This window comes from Scophthalmus maximus, chromosome 7 (assembly GCF_022379125.1).
Source record: "Scophthalmus maximus strain ysfricsl-2021 chromosome 7, ASM2237912v1, whole genome shotgun sequence".
In the NCBI taxonomy this organism is placed as follows: domain Eukaryota; kingdom Metazoa; phylum Chordata; class Actinopteri; order Pleuronectiformes; family Scophthalmidae; genus Scophthalmus; species Scophthalmus maximus.
Genome location: NC_061521.1, coordinates 3,291,788 through 3,310,375, shown reverse-complemented (window position 1 = coordinate 3,310,375; position 18,588 = coordinate 3,291,788). Strand labels below are relative to the sequence as shown.

The following is an 18,588-nucleotide window of genomic DNA, read 5'->3' as shown; positions in this document are numbered from 1 at the left end:
GAAACCAAAACCAAACAAAATGAAACACCTGGCAGAAGGCGGAATAACCGAACAAAGTTTTTTAAACAGTTTTTCATTTATTTTGCCAAATTTTTCATCATTGCATAAATTAAATAGGCTATATGTGCGTTTTACATTGTTGTCTTGATTAACAATGAAATAAATCAATTACCAAAGTGCAATTTATAAATATTTATATAGCACTGAACTTTTTTTTACATTCCAGCAGACGTTATACCAGCAAAGCACAATGTAAGAGTGGAGCTGGAACAAATATTGTTTTGTGGCGAAATAAATTGGACCTCGCCACAAAAAAAAAAAAAAATGCTCTTGTCACCAACCACCTGTCCTCCCGTGTGCTTTTTCTTTATGCAGGGAGTGAGTCACTCTCGGGGGCTTTGTCTCCAAAACCGCACAGTAATTCAACCGAGGAGCTGAAGTGGGGGTCCTTGAAAAGCAAGCAGATGCGCCGCAGACATGCCAGTGCAGAGGTAAAAGCTCTTCACTGTTTTTTTTTTTTGTATTTTATGCTGAGGTTACTTGTGTGCAATGCAGTTTTAATTATAGAATTAGGAATCTCACTCTGCCTGTTCCCTCACTGTTGGTGTTTTGTCTTCTTCCATTTCCAGAGTGGTCAGATGGAGAACGAACACAGTGAGCCTTTACACAGGCTATATGGAAGGACGTGCTCCACCCAAAAACGTAACTCTGCAAGATCTTTATGTTTATGTTTTGACTCTTCTGGCTAAAATAAGTGTATGGTGTGTGTGTGTGTGTGTGTGTGTGTGTGGGGGGGGGGGGGTTATATGGAAGAAATTACATAAATATATAGGAAGCACTTTGACAATGCACAAATCTTTGTGTGTTTAGAAATGGAAAAGGTTCAGACACTATTAATCTGTATGTGTTTCAAATACACATGATGATAAGCATTTGTAAAGTGATGCATGAGAACATGGCAAAAATAAACTCCTGTGTTGCCTACTGTACCTACTGTATCTGTCTCTGGTGTCTGCTGACCATGTTTCTGTCCCGCTCTTCCATTTGTTAAATTTAAAATAAAAATAAAACTATATATCATACTTGCAGCCAACATTTGGTTGTGTTTTTGTAGGTTTGATGAGCAAAAAGTTCCCTCTTCATTTATTTTTAAAGCTTTATCAGAGTAGCAGTCTTGCAGTATGAAAGCTATTGACTTACGGTATGACAGTCTAATTAAGACTCTAGCTGAGGATTTGTCTCCTTTGGTATCGCCTCCTCAGCGCTGGGGTCTGGTGGTGAAAGCTCCATCGCTCTGCCCAGAGAGAGGGAGAGGATCCGCCTGCTGGACCTGTCGGGGAATGAGTTGGACTCCCTGTCTTGTTTGATGGACAACGGCTTTGTGCAGGAGCAGCTGGGGCATCTCCTTCGCCTCGACCTGAGCCACAACAGTCTGCTGGAGTTTCCCCCAGCTCTTTGCCAGGTGATGGATCCGATCTGTGCTTAATCACCAAGGATTATATGATAAAAGGGAATCTATGCTAAAGCTTGTTTTTCATGTGTTGGGGGCGCAGAGTTTGAACAGTTTGACTCGACTGGACCTGCAGGGCAACCAGCTCCAGTCGCTGCCAGCGGAGCTGCTGTCCCTGCCCTCGCTTGGCGCGCTGAACGTTTCTCGTAACTCTGTGGGTCCCCTGCTGACCTTCGACCCCGCCGTCTCCTGCCCATCGCTGCGGCAGCTCAACTTGTCCTTCAACAAAATTGCCACGTTTCCTCACGAGCTGGGCCGCGCCATGGAGCGACTAGAGGAGCTGTTCATGGAAGGGTAGGCTGCTGGGACAACTGAGGTTTTGGTTTAAAGATCCAGATGAGCAGGAGAAATGTTGGCGAGGGAAGAAAAAAGTTATTCCAGCGTGACTATATATATACACCACTCAATTCTACTGTAGTAGTGTTTTTTTAAGAAGATATTCTGGTAGCTAGGAGGCGAATGCACTCACGTTAAGGTCACGTTCATTGTTTTGTTGGGTTTATTGCCATGAAAAGAGCAAAGCCACATCCGTTCTGGAATGTTCGTCACAGCAAAAAGGGAAATGTGGAAAATCATGAAATCAATTTCAACAATTGATTGCATGACAGGAAGAACGGCGTGTCTCCCCTGAATCCAGGGCATTGGGTCAACACATACATGGACTATATAATGACTTATATTGTGTATATGAGATTACACAACTTTGTGGGTCTGATGTCCCAGATACGCTTCTCAACACATTACTGCTGTGCTGCACAGGGATTACAAGAGAGCACTCAAAGAGCACACACCTCCGACAATGCTTTGAATAACTGTTGTTTTAATATGAAAAATGTCTTAGGACTCGTGCAGGATTTTGTTTTCATGTAAATGCAAAGGTTCTCGGTTCAGTCATTACATCTCTACAAGGGTAAACGTATTATTTCAATTTGTTTAATAACTGCAAATGGCCCCTTTTCCTTTCTTCATGCCAAATAAAATTTTCTAAGCAAAAAACACATCCACGTTATTTCACGACGTTGTTGTGCGTCCACACGTCTAACGGCAGAATGCTGCTGATATCTCTTGTCTTATCTTCTTTGCCTTTTCAGGAACAGTATAACCGAGCTGTGCACGCCTCTGTACCTGCCGGAGGTCAAGCTGCTTGACGTGAGCAAGAACAGCGTGGAGAATATTTCTCCGGACTTTCTGACCGGCTGCTCCAAACTGGAAACCTTCAATGCCTCCTTGAACAAAATCTGTGAGTAACATTATTGCATTCGTCATCTTCGGTTGAAGAGCGTTGTGACCTTCTCGTTTTGTACCCTGGCATAAGCATCAAACTGAATATCAAGTCAGTACCAGGTAATATTGTTTTTATACTGTGTGCACACCTTTTAATTTTGAGTTTACTGGTCCCTGCAGGTTCCTTGTCACATCTGCCTTCCAAGGTCATGACATTAAAACTAGCAAACAACAACTTCACCTATGTTTCTGAAACTATACTTGACCTCGCGAAGTAAGTCCGATTCTCTGGTGCTCCATATAGTTTAGTCTCTAATTTTGTCAGCAAGTGTGTTCTAATACAGCACACATGTTTTGTTCTGTTTTTTTTCTGTCCAGCCTGAGGTCCCTGGACATGAGAACCAACCAAATTGCCATTCTTCCCGGCCCCGGATTCTGGGCGTCCATCAACCTCCGAGAGCTGATGTTCAGTCAGAACTGTATCGCGGCTCTGGATCTGAGCGGACCGATCAACAAATGGAGCCGACTGGAGAAGCTGCACCTGAGCGACAACAACCTCAGCGAGGTAAAAAAAAAGGACAATTCAGAGCACTTGATAAGGAAATGAGACATTTCAGAATATTGCAAATAAGTGCCTCTGATGGTTATGTGTCGTCTGCATCCAGATTCCTCCAAACATCGGCCTCTTGGACGGCCTGACCTCTCTGGACGTGAGCCGCAACTCGAACCTGCGGTCCTTCCCTGATGAGATGGGGAAACTCAGCAGACTGTGGGACCTGCCGCTGGACGGCCTCAGGCTCCAGCTGGACCTCAAACTCATTGGCAGCAAGACCAAAGACATAGTCAGGTCAGGGGGCTTTACAAACCCGACTAGTATCAATATCAACTTAAATCTCATTCATGTAATTCACGTCACAGTGTGGGATCACTCATATATTTTGATTTGTTTACTTAAGAAACATATCTCTTTCCCCCGCGCTCTCTCCCAGGTTCCTGCAGCAGCGGCTGAAGAAGGCAGGGCCGTACTACCGGATGAAGCTCATCGTGGTGGGGAACGCCAGCAGCGGGAAGACCGCCCTGATTCAGCAGCTGATGAAGCTGAAGCGGTCCCAGCTGAACTCCAAGAGGGCCACCGTCGGCATTGACGTCGGGGATTGGACCATCGGTGAACGGGACAAGAAGAAGATGGTGCTGAACGTCTGGGACTTCTCAGGTTGGGCAGCATTTAAAAATCTGGATAGAGACATTTACAGAGCAGTTGGATACACACACACACATATATATATATATATATATATATGTATATATATATATATACATATATATATGTAAAGAAAAAACAGCCCACGTTTGACACTGGTGATTCAGCATTTTATCCACCTGTTGTGATCTAGTTTCTCTCCATGCCTCTTCACCCAGGTGGGGAGGAGTTCAGCGGCTCTCACCCTCACTTCCTGACTTCGAGAGCTCTTTACCTGGTGGTTTACGACCTCAGCAAAGGAGCGGGTCAGGTGGACGCCCTCAAACCCTGGCTCTTCAACATCAAGGCAAGTCATGAACCATTCGTCCAGGCATGATAATTATGTTCATGTAATGTGAAAATGTCCTGGTCTGACTTGAGATTAGAAGGGATCTTTAAAACACAAATTAGTGAAACTTTTTTTTTTACATGTTTTTGTTTTAAGATAGACGTGATAGCCAAAAACTGTAATGGGAAATAAGATTGCCCCGGAAGAGTCTGAGTGAGCTCTCCTCTTCACTTCAGGCGGTAGCTCCTTTCTCCCCGGTCATCCTGGTGGGGACCCACACGGACGTGAGCGACGAGCAGCAGCTTCAGGACTGCCTGACCAGGATCAGGACGGAGCTGCTGACCCACCAGGGTTTCCCCGCCATCACGGACTACCACGTGGTCTCCGTCTGCGAGGACTCGGACTCTATGGCCAGACTCCGCAAGGCCATCGCCAGAGAGGTCGCCGGCTTCAAGGTAAAGGGACACAAAGGGCCAGTTAAATGTTTCCTTTCCTGACTTTAGCCCCCCCTGACTCGCCACCTGTCCCTCTCATAGATCCAGGGCCAGCCTGTGATGGGCCAGCTGGTTCCAGACAGCTACGTGGAGCTGGAGCGTCGCATTCTCCTGGAGAGGAACAGGGTTTCCCCAGAGTTCCCCGTGCTCAGGCGCCCGGAGCTGCTGCAGCTCATCCAGGAGAGTCAGCTGCAGCTGGAGGAAACTGAGCTCCCGCACGCCGTCCACTTCCTCAGCGAAGCCGGTCAGTCTGGGTCCGGGCCACGTTAAACCAAAAAAAACCTGCCTTCCCTGTGCGATTTATTTCTGAATTAGTGTAAGAATGAAGTTATGCATACAGAGAATTAAAAGTGGCCTATATATTTCATCCTTTAAAGCCCCCCTCCAGTCAAGGTTTTTTAAAGTATATAAAAATAATCTGCTATGCCTTATATATTGTTTAACATTGTTTACCCCAAAAAAGTTTTCAAAAACACCCTCTGAAATGGGGCTGGAAACCATCCGCTCTCTCTCCCTCATTGTGGAATTCTGAGACTATGAATATTCATGATACGCAAATAAAACAGGCCCTGCCCACCACAGATGCTCAGATTGACCAGTGGAAGAATGTGCGCAACAAGATGGCTAGCGGCAACATCGGCGAGACTCAGCCATCAAATTTTCACGAACTGCTAATGCTAAGGCTTACTGTCTGCTGACACACCTGCTGTCCTCTCATGATGCGCTGACTCTGCTGCACTGGAAGTTTCCGGTTTCTTTGCCTCACATTTACATATTCGAATGACATTATTTGCTTTGAAACAAGTCCCTTTAGTCAGGCGCTTTAGAGGACAGAAACAGAAGGAAAACACTTTTTTGAATGGAGGTCGACTTTAAATATAATTTTTGCCTCTTACAGTTAATACATTCAGTGTGAATTCTGTCTGACCAAACGTTGTGTTTTTCACTCTGCAGGGATTCTATTGCACTTCGACGATCCTGCACTTCAGCTGCAGGATCTGTACTTTATCAACCCACAGTGGCTGTGCAACATCATCTCCCAGGTGTGTGTGTGTGTGTGTGTGTGTGTGTGTGTGTGTGTGTGTGTGTGTGTGTGTGTGTGTGTGTGTGTGTGTGTGTGTGTGTGTGTGTGTGTGTGTGTGTGTGTGTGTGTGTGTGTGTGCGTGCGTGCGTGCGTGCGTGCGTGCGTGCGTGCGTGCGTGCGTGCGTGCGTGCGTGCGTGCGTGCGTGCGTGCGTGCGTGCGTGCGTGCGTGCGTGCGTGCGTGCGTGCGTGCGTGCGTGCGTGCGTGCGTGCGTGCGTGCGTGCGTGCGTGCGTGCGTGCGTGCGTGCGTGCGTGCGTGCGTGCGTGCGTGCGTGCGTGCGTGCGTGCCTTCACAGGCAAACTGAGCTGTGTCTGCTTAAACAAAGCCTTTGGCCTTGAGGCTGATGCAACATCCGAGAGTTTTGTGTAACCCAGGAAACAAGTATATACACATGTTGACTGGACTACTTATTACCTTTTTAAATATCAAATCGTTCAAAAAGTAGCTGTTCTTATATTTACACTGTTCATCAAAGAATTGTTCATCGGCATATTCTTATAGTAGGTGTCAAATACAAGCAGAAATCAGCTGGTACTTTGTAAACGGCAGACATCATTCACACTAAATCTACTCCACTGAGTAACACAGCTATCAGCCGTGCGACCACCAAAATGGCCATTGCAGGGACCATTTTCCAACATAAAAGCCCTGTATTAACAATCATATTCAGGTGTATGCTTGTTTTATTGTAGTGTGTGAGTGTGTGTTGTCTGCTCTTCGTGTAGAAACTGACCATAAAGAGCTGTGGCTTCTGGGAGCATCCCAAAGGAACTGTGCAGCGCTCGGTGGTGGAAAAGTTCCTGTTTGAGACCCGATGTTTCCCCAAGAGCCACATGGTGCAGTTCTTCAAGCTTCTGGAGAAGTTCCAGATCGCGCTGCCTTTTGGAGAGGACCAGCTGCTGGTGCCAAGCAAGTATGTGTAAATTCCCGGCTATGGATCCCTTTTTTTTGGGGGGGGGGGGGCCAGAAAAGTGAAAAATGACGTAGGTTTAAATGTCTCTAACTCCTCATTCCTTTCTTTTAAGTTTGTCCAAGCACAGGCCAGTAATAGAGCTGCCTCACAGTGAGAACTCTGAGGTTATTGTGCGTCTTTACGAGATGCCATACTTCCCCATGGATTTCTGGTCTCGACTAATCTGCCGCCTGCTGGAGGTTTCTTCTTACTTGCTCTGCGGAAGAGGTGTGTTTCATCCGTGCTATTCTGCTTTCGGACTCAAAGACAAAAAAACCCCAAAACCCTCAGTCGATAAACAAAAACATTCTCTCTCATGGTTTGCTGTCCAGAGAAACTTGTGCGACCCAACCGCATCTACTGGAGGAGAGGCATTTACCTGAGCTGGTGCCCTGAAGCGTACTGTCTGGTGGAGGCGGCCTCAGAGGAGGGAAATCCCTCCAGCTTTGTCAGAATAACTGTGCCCTCTTCACATAAAGGTACTGCTGTTTAAAAAAAAAAAAAAATCAAGTCTCGCTGCGCAACAACTAAATAAAAAGCCAGAAATTCTGAGTTTTAGGGTCGGAACACCTTGTCTGACTGGCAAAACTATATGGGTGCAAAAATCATAACATTTTCACTCCATGAAAATATCCATATGCTTACTATCTATGTCAGGCAAGTTTACCGATAATGTTATAGCCATTGCATTATCTCTATGTTGATGTTCCTGACTGTCGTATTACTGTCGGTCCCTTTTTTAAATGTCCACCCGTGTTTGTCTCTTCTCTCTATCTCTTCGCCCCAGGCCGGGTGTTACTGGGTCAGGTTGTGGATCACATCGACTCCCTGCTGGAGGAATGGTTTCCTGGCCTGCTCAACATGGACATGCACGGCAGCGGCGAGGCCCTGCTGAAGAAGTGGGCCCTGTACAGCTTCGACGATGACCAGGAGTGGAGCAAGATCCTGCTGGAGGACCTCTTCACCTACTTTGACAACGGTACATAAATCACACCAAAGAACTATCACCCGTGTTGCTGCTGAACTTTACGACGGCAAATTAGGGCCATTGTAGGCAAGGGGAAAAAAAATTAGGGAGCCGGGGAGGGGGGTAATATTCCGAGAAAAAAAGTCGTAAATTTATGAGAAAAAAAATTGGATATTTTAGGAGATTAAAGTGGTAAATTGACGAGAAAAAAGGCGATTTTTTTTTTTTAGAACTACATCGCTTCAGGATCACCAAAGACGCTGCCGCATGTCGTGTACTATGTCTGCAGTGGATGACCTTATCAAATTATACTTTGCAGTCGGGTGTTCAATACTGTTGCCCCTCCTCACTAACGTGTGAGTGTGGCATTCCCTGCGGGGGCTGTACTGTGTTGAGGTTCCTCGTTTCTTTCTCGTAAATGTAACTTTTTCATACAGTGGCCCTGACACGCCGTCGTAGAACTTTCCATTTTTATATCCATGAAAATGATCTTTATTATGGATCGTAGATTTTCTGCTGGTGAGTCCAGAGGACCCCCGGTGCACACTGCCCATCTCTCAGGTGGCCCCCGACTTAGTCCTCAGTGATCAGCCTGCAGGAACAATACTGGACAGTGAAGAGCTGGATGTGAACCTATCTAAGGAAAACCAACTGGGTAAACCTATCTTTCAGTTTCACACATTATTATTTCTTTCACTTTTTCATTACTGACACAAGACTAGGGTGTTTTTTTTTTGGTAATATTATTTTCTGCAGTAAACTTGTTTTTCCTAAAGTGAAATATATATCTAACGACAGGGGACGGTGGCTTTGGAACCGTCTATCGAGGAGTTTACAAAAATGAAGATGTAGCCGTGAAGATATTCAACAAGCATGCATCTGAGCTTTACATCTACAGACTCCTCAGACAGGTACAACTGGGAATATCGAATAAGAAAGTCAAGTTTTTGTCCTGGACAGTGACTTTGACTAATCCTGTTTTCCCTGCAACATTGACAAATCAAACTGGTTCAGTTCCTTCATTTCTTTCATTTGTCCTTTTTGAACCCCCAGGAGTTGGCGGTGTTGGGTCGCCTCCGTCACCCCAGCTTGGTGAGCCTGCTGGCAGCAGGTGCCGCTCCTCAGGTCCTGGTGATGGAGCTGGCTCTGCGCGGCTCACTCGACTCCCTTTTTGAGCATAAGAACGGCAGTCTCAACCAGAAGCTCCAGCACAGGATCGCCCTGCAAGTAGCCGACGGACTCAGGTAGAAAGTTAGGGATAACTGCAATAAGCTACCTTCTTTTTCTTTCTTTTTTTTCATACAGTAGTGATCTGTGATGTAAAGGAAAATTGCCTTAACCATAAACTAAAAGTTCCATGATCACGACTTTGTTGTCATATTTAGGATCGGATAGAAATTTTGGAAAAACATGGTGTTAAAATGTGGACATTTGAAAATAAAAGCATGGGGTGGTTGTTCGGTCTGTGTGATCAGGTACCTTCACTCGGCCATGATCATCTATCGGGATCTGAAGCCGCACAACGTGCTTCTGTTCAACCTGAAGACCGACTCCGAGATCATTGCCAAAATCACGGACTACGGCATCGCCCAGTACTGCTGCAGTATGGGAGTCCGAAGCGCAGAGGGCACTCCAGGTCAGACATCTCCTCAATCCTTAAAGCTCCTGACTGTGTTGAAGGTCATCCTCTTTATTCAGCATCCAACCTGGTTACCTGCTGTTAAACTGTAGGTCAGCGTAGTTCTCTTGATTAGGTATAGTGTATGTTTACAATTGTCAAGCGATGCAAGACGTTGAACACTGTTTGCAAAGACAGTGTAAATTGATTCCTGTGAATCCCGTAGGTTTCCGAGCGCCGGAGGTTGCCCGGGGTAACGTGATCTATAACCAGCAGGCTGATGTGTTCTCGTTCGGCCTGCTGCTCTACGACCTCCTGACCTGTGGTGAGCGCATCACCGACGGCATGAAGTTCCCCAGTGAGTTTGATGAGGTTGCAGTGCAGGGCAAACTGCCAGGTGAGTCCTTCCTCTAGAGCCTGAAAACCTGGATTTAACAAAACCTCATCTTATAAACATGAGCCATTTATTTTTGGTGTTATAGAGCATTGTATTGTCAAACTTGCTCATATTGTGAACACTTTTTTCATTGCATGAAATGTGATAATTTATCCGATCTTAAGAGAGAGGGCATCATGAAGGACAAACCATAATTATAAAAACACATGATTTAAATTAAAACAACCGCTCATAATTATCATAAAAAATTTGGACTCGTTTGCTGCTGTTTTTATCTTTAACAAAAAACACTGACAACGTCAGAAAACGTCCCCCCTTTGACATATAAATATCTTAAAAATTATTTCAATAAATCAATCAATAAAGATTCCGATACCTGGACTTTGCGTATCGGCTGATACCGGGTAGCCTATCCAATACCAGTGCATTTAAAAAAAACAACTTATAAAAGGCATTTTATAAAAGCTTGGTTTAGGCTAAACCCTTTGAAAAACAGATACACCCAGACAATGAAGCCATAGAACTTCTGTTATTATCTAGTTTGACAGTTATAACTGAAAAAGAACACAAATAAATAAATCTAGGACATTTTTTATAGAAATAAAAGACCTTTAAAGTTCACAGTGACAGTATAAATCATTGCAACACCAACTTCATAACTAAATAAATCTAGGAATAAATAACAATATCTTTTAAAAACCTGTTAATGTGCAGCCGCAGATTAAAATGCCAACAATACAGTTCACGTTCATGTATTCTACTTTCCAGTGTGAAATATTGCCAAATTGCTGACATGTTCTCCAGCGCTGGCTAACGCGACACTGCAGGAAATCACTTCTTCCTCACCGCCCTATGAGCAGTACCTGCTAGTCACAGTAAAGAGACGACCGCTGTTTCGGAGCGGCGGGAACGAAAAGATTTCGGCAGCGTAGGGCAGAGCTCAGCAATTTGGCAATATATTCCCGCTGGGGATAACGTGCAGCTTTATCTGGGTGAAACTACTTTAAAGACGTGGTATCGGATCAGTATATATATTTGCATACTCACTGATGTGACATTTCCTGCAGCACCGGAGGCATTTCCGATATCGGAATTAAAACATCTCTAGTCAGGAGCATTATACAGATGTAGATATGAGCTCTTGTTTTACTGCAATTATTTTTCCAGAAATGTATGCACTCAGACAGCATTTGCTTCACCGTCTTGTACACAGATCCAGTGAAACACTACAGTTGCTCACCTTGGCCGGGCTTCCAGGCGCTGATGAAGGACTGTCTGAGGGAAAGTCCACAGGACCGGCCCACTTCTGCTCAGGTCAGAACCTCAAGGCCCTGTAACTGTGTTTAGCAGGGGCTTCTTCTTTCTTCTTTTTTTTTTTAATAGAGAACATTGGAAAGGTAGCAAAGAATGTGGGGGCTTCAATTCGAGTATGTGTCACGATTTTTCCCGGCCAATCGGGCTCATTTCACGCACAATTAAAAATACGCCGCGTCCTCCGTCATGTGCGCAGGTGTTCGACATGCTGAATTCGGGGGAGATGCTGTGTCTGATGAGGGAGCTGGTCGTTCCCCACGCGTTCAATGCCGAGTGCGTCGCTGTGAGCTCTGGCAGCAGTGACTGTCCCTTCACCAGCAACAGAGCCTGGCTGGGAGGGGGCAGCAGCACCCAGAAGGTGGGCTCCATTACGTCAGTGGACCTGGACACCAACGCGGCCACTACACAGGTACGGTCAGCACTGTTGACTTCAGAAATGCTCTGTATTTTGCCTTTGGTGTAATGGCAAGGGAAACACTGAAGTAGCTCTTTTGGCTGAAAATTTGCCATTGTTTCCTTTTAATATGCTTGCCTTTCTAAATATATCTTTCAGTTTGATTGGAGGTAGATCAAAATCAAAATGTAAATCTCTGTGTGTATGGTATTTTAAATTAAATCAATCTCACTTACACAAGTGCACGAACCAAAAGAAATTTTAATAAACTGCCTCAAGCATGCTTGTGAGTAAAACATTAATAACCTTTAACTCTGTGAGCATGGCAAATGCCAAAAAGTATGGTATAACGGACAGGCGACTACTCTCGCCTGTTTCAAAGGGCTGATTGTCTCTCTGTAATACACTCTCACATTAAGAATACATGTTTTGATAGAAATGCACAATTTTAAAACCCTTGGGACCAGCCTCTCTAGGTTTTATCTCATCTCAGTGATCCACTGATAGAACCTCAGGCAGAGCCGTCCCTTGGCACAGGTTGTATAGGCGAATGCTTAGGGGCGCCGCAAACATAAAGTTTATGTCATGGCTCCTGGCCTTGACTGCTCCTTTTCTCTGTCTATTAGTTCTCTGGGTGGATTCAGATTGTCCCTGCTATCTACTTTTCCTATCTACTATTCCTTGACCTCAGTTGATAACGTCATGAGGTCAAGGAAAGCTTTAAAGGAGGACTCATAGGACTCAGGAAAAGCCGACTCGATGGCCAATGTTATCGATGTGCGTCTGCCGTTGAAAAACTACAAATGTCAAAGATGAACTACAAAAAACACAGCGGCTCCATCAGCATGGTTCAGTGTGTTTTACCACTGTGTGACATCAGATGTAAATGATTCATATGTAACAGTAACTTACATGATGACGTGCGTCTCTACTGGCTCATATTCATACACTCCTACTTTTTCTTCTTCTACTTCCGGTTGATTCATTTATGTCCGTGCATTGCGCCTCGGGTTAAATATAGCTGCCGCAATGAATTGTGGGGCGTCTATATCTCCTTACTCTCACATAGAAAGCTCCAGTATTGAATCGATCCCTTTCATGTAGCCATGCTGTTTGTGGGCAGAGATACTGGAGGAGCTTTTAACTGGCTATCTAACACACTATGTTGTGAGTGCACAGTTCAGTTCATTAATTCAGAAACACACATGACATATGCCCTCTTTTGAGTGTGTGTGTTTGACACCTCTTTCCTATCAGTAGCTGTAAAAGTAGCCCTGACTTTGACTGACCTTTGAGCAGCATCAGCATATCGGAGAACTTGAAAAATGTACAGTGGTTAATGTCACGGACCGGCTCCCTCCCTCCCCACAGGCGATCGACACCAGTCCCGTCCTGTGTCTCGTGACGGTCCAAATCCCAAACGAGGCCTGTGATTGGCTGGTGGCCGGCACCCAGTCGGGCTCCTTGGTGGTCATCAGCACTCAGGACATGTCAGCCTGGCACCACCTGCAGAGCGTCACCGATGCCGTCACCTCACTGTACTTCCACGTACACCCCTGTCGAACGTAAGTACATCTGTAAACACAACAAAGAGTGAGGTCACCAGATTATTTTCTGTACTGTCCTTTGAGGACTGAGAATATCTCTGGGAATATCTTGATCAAAGTCCCAGTAAACCAACTAGCCAAATTATTAGTAGCAGTATTACGTGTTTGAACATGTTTGTGTAAAACACTAATGCATCCAGTTTGAAGCATTAGAGACTATTTAGAACACAGCACCTAATGTTTAATGTTCCCGATTTTCACCATGTAGTGAGAAAAAAACTGGATATGTTTAAATGATCCATCTCCTGATGAAAAAAGCGTTTGCGAAAATTTCTTCGAATAATATCAACAGCGTTTTCCTCAATGATTATTCAGTATGGTTAGAAATCCAGGAAGTTAAAAATACAATGTGACTTCTGTAACTACAGATTGCATGTATGTACTGTATGTAAATCTACATCTGGAATGATCTGATTAGTTAGACTTTATCACAAGATAGTTATGTTGAACACTCGTCCAGTAATGTTCCCGCTTTTTACATTTTTTTTTTATTTCAGCCAAAGAAAGAGTTACCTGCTGGTCGGGACAGCCAATGGAGTTCTCAGTGTTTATGAGGACTCTGTGCTCCAGGTAAATATTATATATTAAATATGAGATCTATTTCATAATTCTATGTATGTCATAAATCCAGAAGCAGTTTGGATCTTCATTTTCTCCCCCTCCTACCCGCAGGTGGACAAAGGCCGGCCGGTGAAAACGGTCTCAGTGGGAAACGTGAACACGCCCGTCATGTGTCTGGGCCAGTCGGCGCATTCCCTGGACAGCAGGGCCGTGTGGGCCGGCTGCGGCACCAGGGTCCTCTCTTTCGCCGCCGACTACGATGTCTGCAAAAACATCGACACCAGACTGAGCCTCTCATTCCAGTGAGTGTAGCACAACTCAGGAAGAGTTGTACGTTCAAATGTCCAGGCTGACAAGGAAACATGGCCTCAAACGGTTCGTGGTACAAAGTCATGTACTCTAATGTGTCTTTGTTTAACTGTAGAGTTTTTTTGTGTTTGTGTGTGTGCGTGTTCTCCAGGCAGCGGCCACTGGTTGGTGAGGCTTGTGTGTCTAGAATGGTTGTGGATAAATACGTGTACCTGAGCAAAGCCGGGTCGCCGACGGTCGAGGTCTGGGACAAGAGGAGTGAGAGGATGGTCGACTGCATCGATTGTGCTCAGATCATCAGGTAAACACACACACACACACACACACACACACACACAAAACACAACGTCGTGACTGTGTCGTTTACATGTATAGATATAGACACTGTTGATTTAATAGATAGAGATATGAGCACCTTGTAGAATGAAATGAACACGAAGATCAGAAAGGTCAATGACACCTCTCCCTGCAAACACAACTCCGCCTCCAGAGGCAGGAAGGGCGGCGAAGCAGAGCTGCCCGCCGACGCAGCTCCCTCCTGGGCCAGAGTGAAGGCCCTGCTGGTGCAGAGCGCCGCAACCCTCTGGATCGGCACTAGGGGGGGACACCTGCTACTGCTGGAGCTCTCCAAACACCAGCCGCTGCAGGTCATTGGCCCCCGCTGCGACTCCACCCGCTGCATCGCCTCTGCGCTCATAGGTGGGTCCTTTGGTTATTGTTAGTGGCGCCTCGTGTGTAGGTCATTGTCGACTGTTGAATCTGGGGCACTCTAATCTGTCACTGGATTTTGGAGCCCTGTGTTTCCTGAATTTGTATATTAATAAAGTATATCTATATTTTGTTTAAACTAAAACAGCTCCTCTTTGGGTAAGGGGTTCATACTTACAGAGTATTTGGGCCACATTGAGAGAGAAAAATTCGGAGACTTTGCCAAGAAAGTCGTTCATTTATGAGAATAAAGTCATAATATTACGGGCATAAAGTCATGCTATTACAAGAAAAAAAGTCTTATTATTGCAAAAAAAAGTCATAAAATTATGAGAATAGAGTCGTAAATGTGGTCTCTGTGTCATTTCAGTGGAGAAATGTAAGGAGATCGGTCCCATGCGTTAAAATTAGGAAACTGGAAACATTTTGTGTATCTCTACTTCAGTGTTTGATAAACGTTTAACAGTGATAACATGACATTAACGTACCTGTTGTCAGTTTGGTACCACACCAGAAAATGGCTGTTGCCAGGGCTCACGCCTGTTTCCTGGATTGCTTTTTATATCCGTAATATAATTTATTTTTTAATAAAATTACGACTTTATTCTCAAAATATTACGACTTAATTTTCGTAAGACTACGACTTTAATCTCGAAGTCTCACTTTTATTTATATTTTCTCAATGTGGCCCTAAAACGCTGCGGTGCAGTGGTTAGCACTGTCACCTCACAGCAGGAGGGTTCCGGGATCGAACCTGTGGACAGTTCCTGACGGGGCTCTTCTATGGCTGCTCCAGCTTCCTCGCACAGACCAGAGAGAGAGAAGATTATTTTATTAATCTGAGAAGCAGTTCTTGGTTTTATTTTGTCCCTTCCCTATAGTTTTTATGGAAGTATTATAGCTTGGAGTCAAAAGGGAGATATGTGGATCAAAAAAAATGTGGAGGAAGGAAGCTGAATCAGTGAAGAAGCCTGTTTTGGGCAGCTGGGTTTTACTTTTGTTTTTATTTCACATTCCGCCAGGGTGTTTGTGTGCCGAAGTGTGTGAAACAACCCGGCACGCTGCAAACAGTTTGCTCACTCTTATGTGCAAACCTTGGTTTCTCATGTTCCCCTGATATTTGTGGATTTGCTGCTGTAATTCTCGTGTAAAATGCTGTATCCGTACCAACCTTTCTGTGTGAACTCTGTCAGGTGTGTTTGCGTTTTAATACATTTTTTTTTAAAACCATGAATAGCAACTCTAAACTGGAAGAATGTGGTGCTGGTTTTGGGCCGGAGACACCTACGGGACAAGGATCAGTGCGGTGAGTTTGCTGCGCCGTTGCTTGTTGCCACACTTTGTATGCAAACAGTTGTCCCAGCTGCGCGAGTTCCTCTGTGTTTAAGTGCGCGTTTGTGCCTTCTGCGCATCAGACGAGGAGTCGGTGCTGATGGTGTGGAACAGCGCCATGCCGAAGGAGGTCAGGGACCTGAGCAGACACTGTGAGAGGAGGGGGCAGATCGCGGCCAGAATGAGTGAGCAGCTGCAGCACATCTGAGCCCATAGGGTTGGTATGTTTCAGTTTTTATTCCCTTTATACCCTACTCTTCAATTCGTGACATAATGTTGAATTAGCCGCAGTTGTAGCCACAGTCGACCTGATGACAGGAGCAGATGTGTCGGCGGCAACAGGAGGATGAGCAGGACTTTTTTTTACCTATTCAATCCCTTTTTTTTGGAAAAAAAAGGGATTGAATAGTGCCCACAGCCACTGTGTAGCTGTGGGCAGCTACACAGTGGCATTTAACCTCTACTGTATGTGCATCACTTGCAAATTGCCTCCCGCTCCTCCCATATTAGTTAGTGCACACTGTCATCATCCATCCAGTAGAAGTGTCCTAGTCGAAGTTTCAGTGTTCAATGCATCCAGGGTGCAATTTGTGGAGGAAAAAAAAAAACAGAAGGGGGTTGTGACTCTGACTATCATGAGTCACGGCGTGGCTTCGAACCCCTGACCTCCGCATGGGAGACGGGGGTTCTGCCAAGGGAGCTTAAAGCCACGAGCACTGGCATTAGCCAGTGCACAAAAAAACCAAAACATGAAGGAATTAAATCCCCCTTCCAAATATTCGTGCTTGTTGACATTATGAAAAGCCGTGCAGTGATCAACGCCTATTTTATGTCTATTTTAGGTCTTTAATATGGTCTGTTGGTGAAGTAGCGTAATAATTCAGCAGAGGTGGGGATGTGAAAACCAGAAGGGGGGAAATCCCACGCATCCCCCCCAGGCAAATCGCACCCTGAATGTGTCGTGTCTATGTAAATTTAAAGCATTAAAACAGCTTGGACACACCACAGCAACCATGTAAGCAACCATTTGGGGACTCCATAGCAACCAGCTACAGTTGACCTAGCAACAAATGGAAAAGCACAAGCTCCACTGAGCTAATAAACAAATTCCAGTGCCCATCGGCTCGTTTCCAGTAGTGGCGGAACTCACTTCAACTCAAACGATTCTTCGCCTCTCTATCCTCCTCCAGCTCCCCCTCGCACTTCGTCTCCCTGTCACTCAGCAGTGAGCAATCACAGAACATTGGGCCTCATGCAAGAACCGTTCGTACGCACAAATTTGTTCATATACCGCATGTACGAGTGATTTAGGAGAACCCCCGCATTCACCTTTTTTTTTCTCGTATTTTTATGATTTCTTTCAAATACGCACAGAATTGACGAGTGGTCGAGACCTGTCGTAGGTGTTGTTTTTATATAAGCCATTTTCATATCGATCCATTTCCTCTTTATTTCAGTGACAATGTGTTAACAGACCGGCTCTAGATCGTCACTTAACGCCTGCTGACGCTGCTAAGATATACACTTTAATTTCGGGATCTGTGGAAACAGAACTTCAATCTCTGATCTCGTAAACTTCTTTTTACTCGTTGACGCTGTTTTCATGAATGAACTCTTCCTGACATGAGGCAGGAAGCAAAACCTTATATGGTATTTTTGGGGCGTTGATTTTGCTAATTTGCGCTCCGCGGGCACGCTCGCTCAAATGCGCACAGATGACATTCATCCTGTTTATGAAGGTGATTTACACACTTTTCTGAAGATGCAGCGTTGGATGAGTCCGACGAGGCCTGTTTGTACGAGCTCACGGTGCGAACAGATGCAGGACAAATTTAGGATTAGAATACGAACATGTTCTTGCATGAGGCCCATTGTCTTTAGGAAGTGCCCTCTGAAATTAAAGGTCATTTTCCAAAAAATGTAATGAGTGAAGTCATATTATTCTTCTTCTTTTTCACAGAACTGCTTGTGGCAAAGGGATCAAGTCTCCGGCGGGTCGCTGTGACAGCGGGGAGTTTGACCCTAATGTTCTGACAGCCATACGTAATGAGGGGAGCACGGTGTAACCGAATCAATCGCACGCATTTGATTCGAGAAATCAGAAGGAAAAAATTTTTATGCGCACTTATGAAATAATGTGACACATTTTACCAGATGGAAGACAAATCTTTGTAAAGATAAAAACACTTTTCTAAAAGGGACACAGATGATGTAGTTTGTGTTGTTATCAGAGCGGAACGATTGTGGACGTTCAGGACGACGACCTGCATGTTTGTTTACCTGTAGTATGATTTAAAAAGCAAAAACAAATATGGAAACAAAGCCAAAGGAAACAAAAGCCTATCAAATGTAAATGTGATTTATTTATTCTCATGTACGTGTGCTTGTTTACCAGTGAGCTCAGTCACTCCACGTCAGACGTTCTCGTAATGCTGCCTGCTTTCTACACCTTTTTTTTAATGACGTGTTAACTAAAGTCACTTTGTTTGTGACGGTGTCAAAACAAATGAAATTAAATGATATTTTATGTACTGACATGACTCTTGTGTGTGTGTTGTCGGAGCATTATTTTCAAAAACATGAAGAGT

General features: G+C 44.8%; 1 protein-coding gene across 3 annotated transcripts in view; it reads left to right on the top strand.

Annotated features, from left to right (window-relative positions):
• The window catches only part of lrrk2 (leucine-rich repeat kinase 2), a 37,632-nt gene extending 19,097 nt beyond the window's left edge, over positions 1-18,535 (top strand). For 2 of the 3 annotated variants that reach the window (XM_047333560.1, XM_035642801.2), the window contains exons 21-52: positions 376-491; positions 630-702; positions 1,263-1,462; positions 1,554-1,804; positions 2,602-2,750; positions 2,915-3,008; positions 3,113-3,299; positions 3,400-3,581; positions 3,724-3,947; positions 4,154-4,281; positions 4,500-4,718; positions 4,800-5,001; positions 5,712-5,800; positions 6,567-6,754; positions 6,867-7,021; positions 7,126-7,272; positions 7,581-7,772; positions 8,269-8,415; positions 8,559-8,671; positions 8,814-9,004; positions 9,236-9,396; positions 9,605-9,775; positions 10,989-11,089; positions 11,286-11,498; positions 12,855-13,048; positions 13,588-13,660; positions 13,763-13,953; positions 14,112-14,261; positions 14,451-14,659; positions 15,906-15,974; positions 16,084-16,221; positions 17,961-18,535. In XM_047333560.1, coding sequence (XP_047189516.1) covers positions 376-491; positions 630-702; positions 1,263-1,462; positions 1,554-1,804; positions 2,602-2,750; positions 2,915-3,008; positions 3,113-3,299; positions 3,400-3,581; positions 3,724-3,947; positions 4,154-4,281; positions 4,500-4,718; positions 4,800-5,001; positions 5,712-5,800; positions 6,567-6,754; positions 6,867-7,021; positions 7,126-7,272; positions 7,581-7,772; positions 8,269-8,415; positions 8,559-8,671; positions 8,814-9,004; positions 9,236-9,396; positions 9,605-9,775; positions 10,989-11,089; positions 11,286-11,498; positions 12,855-13,048; positions 13,588-13,660; positions 13,763-13,953; positions 14,112-14,261; positions 14,451-14,659; positions 15,906-15,974; positions 16,084-16,208 — 4,904 coding nt within the window. In that variant the 3' untranslated portion in view covers positions 16,209-16,221; positions 17,961-18,535. The remainder of the gene's footprint in view (positions 1-375; positions 492-629; positions 703-1,262; positions 1,463-1,553; positions 1,805-2,601; positions 2,751-2,914; positions 3,009-3,112; positions 3,300-3,399; positions 3,582-3,723; positions 3,948-4,153; positions 4,282-4,499; positions 4,719-4,799; positions 5,002-5,711; positions 5,801-6,566; positions 6,755-6,866; positions 7,022-7,125; positions 7,273-7,580; positions 7,773-8,268; positions 8,416-8,558; positions 8,672-8,813; positions 9,005-9,235; positions 9,397-9,604; positions 9,776-10,988; positions 11,090-11,285; positions 11,499-12,854; positions 13,049-13,587; positions 13,661-13,762; positions 13,954-14,111; positions 14,262-14,450; positions 14,660-15,905; positions 15,975-16,083; positions 16,222-17,960) is intronic. The other variant, XM_047333559.1, reaches the window with a different exon arrangement.
• The last annotated feature ends 53 nt before the right edge of the window (positions 18,536-18,588 follow it).